Source organism: Triticum dicoccoides, chromosome 5A (assembly GCF_002162155.2).
Source record: "Triticum dicoccoides isolate Atlit2015 ecotype Zavitan chromosome 5A, WEW_v2.0, whole genome shotgun sequence".
Taxonomy (NCBI): Eukaryota; Viridiplantae; Streptophyta; class Magnoliopsida; order Poales; family Poaceae; genus Triticum; species Triticum dicoccoides.
Window position 1 is genome coordinate 645,004,733 of NC_041388.1, and position 2,805 is coordinate 645,007,537.

At 56.4% G+C, this 2,805-nt stretch overlaps 1 protein-coding gene across 1 annotated transcript; it reads right to left on the minus strand.

The window, feature by feature from the left end:
• Positions 1-201: 201 nt before the first annotated feature.
• Positions 202-1,773, minus strand: LOC119303701 (adenylate isopentenyltransferase 5, chloroplastic-like). Its single transcript, XM_037580838.1, has one exon. The coding sequence runs from the start codon at positions 1,693-1,695 to the stop codon at positions 640-642; it is 1,056 nt and encodes a 351-aa protein (XP_037436735.1). The 5' UTR covers positions 1,696-1,773; the 3' UTR covers positions 202-639.
• Between the last annotated feature and the right edge of the window lie 1,032 nt (positions 1,774-2,805).

Genomic DNA, 2,805 nt, shown 5'->3' on the forward strand with positions numbered 1-2,805 from the left:
TGTGCCTTGTAAACCCGTCTGGAGGAGGGAGTAATAGAGGAAGCCACTCTGCATTTGGAGATGCACTTGATTGGTCAAGGAAAGTGATTCAGTTAAGAATGCTGCCAAAAAAAAGAGCTGCAAGTGCGGCAGCAAGTGAGTGAGATTCTTGATAGCTCAGCTGAGTGGAAGCCAAAAATTAATCTCGGATTACGATGGAGACGACCAAGTAAATATTCCAAGCCATGGACTGAATTTGTTTTGACAACATCTCTCTATATTACAGCAAGAGCCTGTTACATCGGCCACCCCGATTAACCGCGGGGTTAATTCTCGGGGTAAAAGCCTCAAAACTCTCGAGTCACACGCTCGATCTCGATCATTCTGGTTATCTAGAACAAAAAAGAAGTGAAAATGAAGCAGAGTCGATCGATCGGTCAGCTTGTGTACCAACAAGCTGATCACTCTCTGCGTCGTCGCTGCGAGTCATCGAGAGCTTGACCGTAGCAGTAGTTACTGCCATTGTTGAGCTCGTGCTCGAGCTCCGGGTGGACCGTCAATGGCGATTGGGCTATGGCATGACAGCTAGTTCGGGGAGCGTCCGTTCGTGCAGCTTGTCTTGTTTGTATGTACGTATGTAGGGAGGTTCGTTTGTATTAGCTAGACGACGGCGGTGGCGGGTCTGCCGGCGAAGACGGAGGCATTGCCGGCCGCGGAGGCGAAGACGGAGGCCTTGCCGGCTGCGGCGACCATGCTGCATTCTTGGTCCTCGAGCAGGAACGACCGGACCGCGTCGATGCAGGGCGCGGCGACGAGCCGCTGCCACGCCTCGTCGGCGGCGGCGCCGCTCTTGAGGAACACCTCGGTGGCGTCGACGCGGCGGACGCGCCACATACGGGAGAGCCGCTGGATCTTGCCGCGCTGGCGGCACGCGAGGCGCGACGTGTTGGCCTTGATCTCGTCGACGGCGGCGGCGAGCATGCTTGCGCGCTCCTCCTCGCCGGCGCCGGTGGAGCGGAGGTAGGCGTCGAGCTCGGGGACGCCGATGGCGCGCCAGACGCCGCGGGAGTAGTCGGTGCGGCGTGGGTCGAAGGCGGCGGCCACCTCGTCGACGAGGCCGCGGCGGCACATGTCGTCGACGCGGCGCGCCACGAAGTCGCGCAGCACGGGGAGCTGCACGTCCACCCACAGGAAGCAGCAGTCGTAGCGCTCCCGGAAGGCGCGGCGGTCGCCCTCCACGAGCTCCTCCACGTACGAGTTGGAGCCGCCGGCGACGACGGGGACGTAGCCCCGCGCCGAGGCGGCGCGCGCGGCGCTCCCGGCCTCTCGGCGGAAGTCGTCGGCGGAGAAGTCCTCGTCGGGGTCCTGGACGAGGCCGAGCAGGTGGTGCGGCACGCCGGCGCACTCGCTGGGGGACACCTTGTTGGTGGCGACGTCGAGGCCGTCGTAGACCTGCATCTTGTCGGAGTTGATCACCTCCCCTCCGAAGCGGAGCGCGAGGTCGATGGCGAGGCGGGACTTGCCGGTGCCGGTGGCGCCCATGACGACGACGGCCTTGTGCTTGGCGGCGGCGTGGCGGACCAGGAGCGGCGGGGGCGGGCGCGGGGCGTCGGCATGGGCGCGGTCCGGGAGCGCGATCAAGGGCGGCGGCATCGTGAGCGTGGTCAGCCTCGGGAAGGCCAGGGCCGGCGGCGGCGCCACGGAGATCATCGGCATGGTGGGTTCACGCTAAGCCTGATCGCTCGCCCGCTGGCTGGCTACGCCGGCGATGGATCGCTGGGGGAGTGTGGGATGCTGTCCGTCGCTTGCTCTGGTGTGTCGTGTGAGCAGGGGAGCTGGGGTATTTATAGGGTGGTTAGCGAGAGATGTTAGTTAGTACTCTCTCCAGTCCTCTTACAAACTTTGACCAAATATATATTAAAAAATATCGACATCTATCATACCAAATATACATTCCATGAAACTACATTTCGTAATGAATCTAACAATATTGATTTGGCATTGTAAATGTTTATATTTTTTTTTATAAATTTGATCAAAGTAGAGATATTTTAACTTCGGATAAAATTTATATGCAGACTGAAAAGAACCGGAAGAAATACTACGAGCAGCCTAAACAGAGGAGCCTGCGGAAAAGGCAAAAATGTGGTGGAAGGGGTCACTCGTGGACTCGATCGTGCGCTGTTGAGGATGCGGCGACTAGTGGGAGAGTAGAGTAGTGCCGGATGCGGCGAATCAACGGCAAGAGAAACTTACTGGCTCGTCTGTAAGTACTTGTGTACTGATGGTCAGATCAGAGCAGAGCAGAGCTTCAATGGTGTTTTGAAGGTACACAGTCGACATCGAGCTCCGCTCGCAACACGATATAGGTGCGGCCGCGCGGGAAGAAGACGGGCGTTGATTTCCCCAAGGCCCGGTGTGTAAGTTTTAGTATTCATAAGAGCATCTTTAGTGGAATGTGTAAATTTGGACGTGTATGTCTCTATATACACGTCCATATACACTTTGCTAAATTATACATCTTCCAGTTTCTCAGTGAAACGTGTAAATTAGGACGTGTATATTTCAACGGCTATATTTTCAAACGGCTATATTTCCAACGGCCATATTTCCAATCTATATAAACCACTCCTACCACATCTTCCAGCACACTTCTCTCCTCACCTAGATTTTTCTATCGATTCTCACGCAACACAATGAATACATCCACTTGGGACATGAGTTCTTCGTCATCTTCATCTGGCGACGATGAACTCATACTTGCAGCATTCGCCGAGCGCGAGGAGGAAGAGAGGAAGAACGCTCGACGCCATGGCGGTTCCAAGC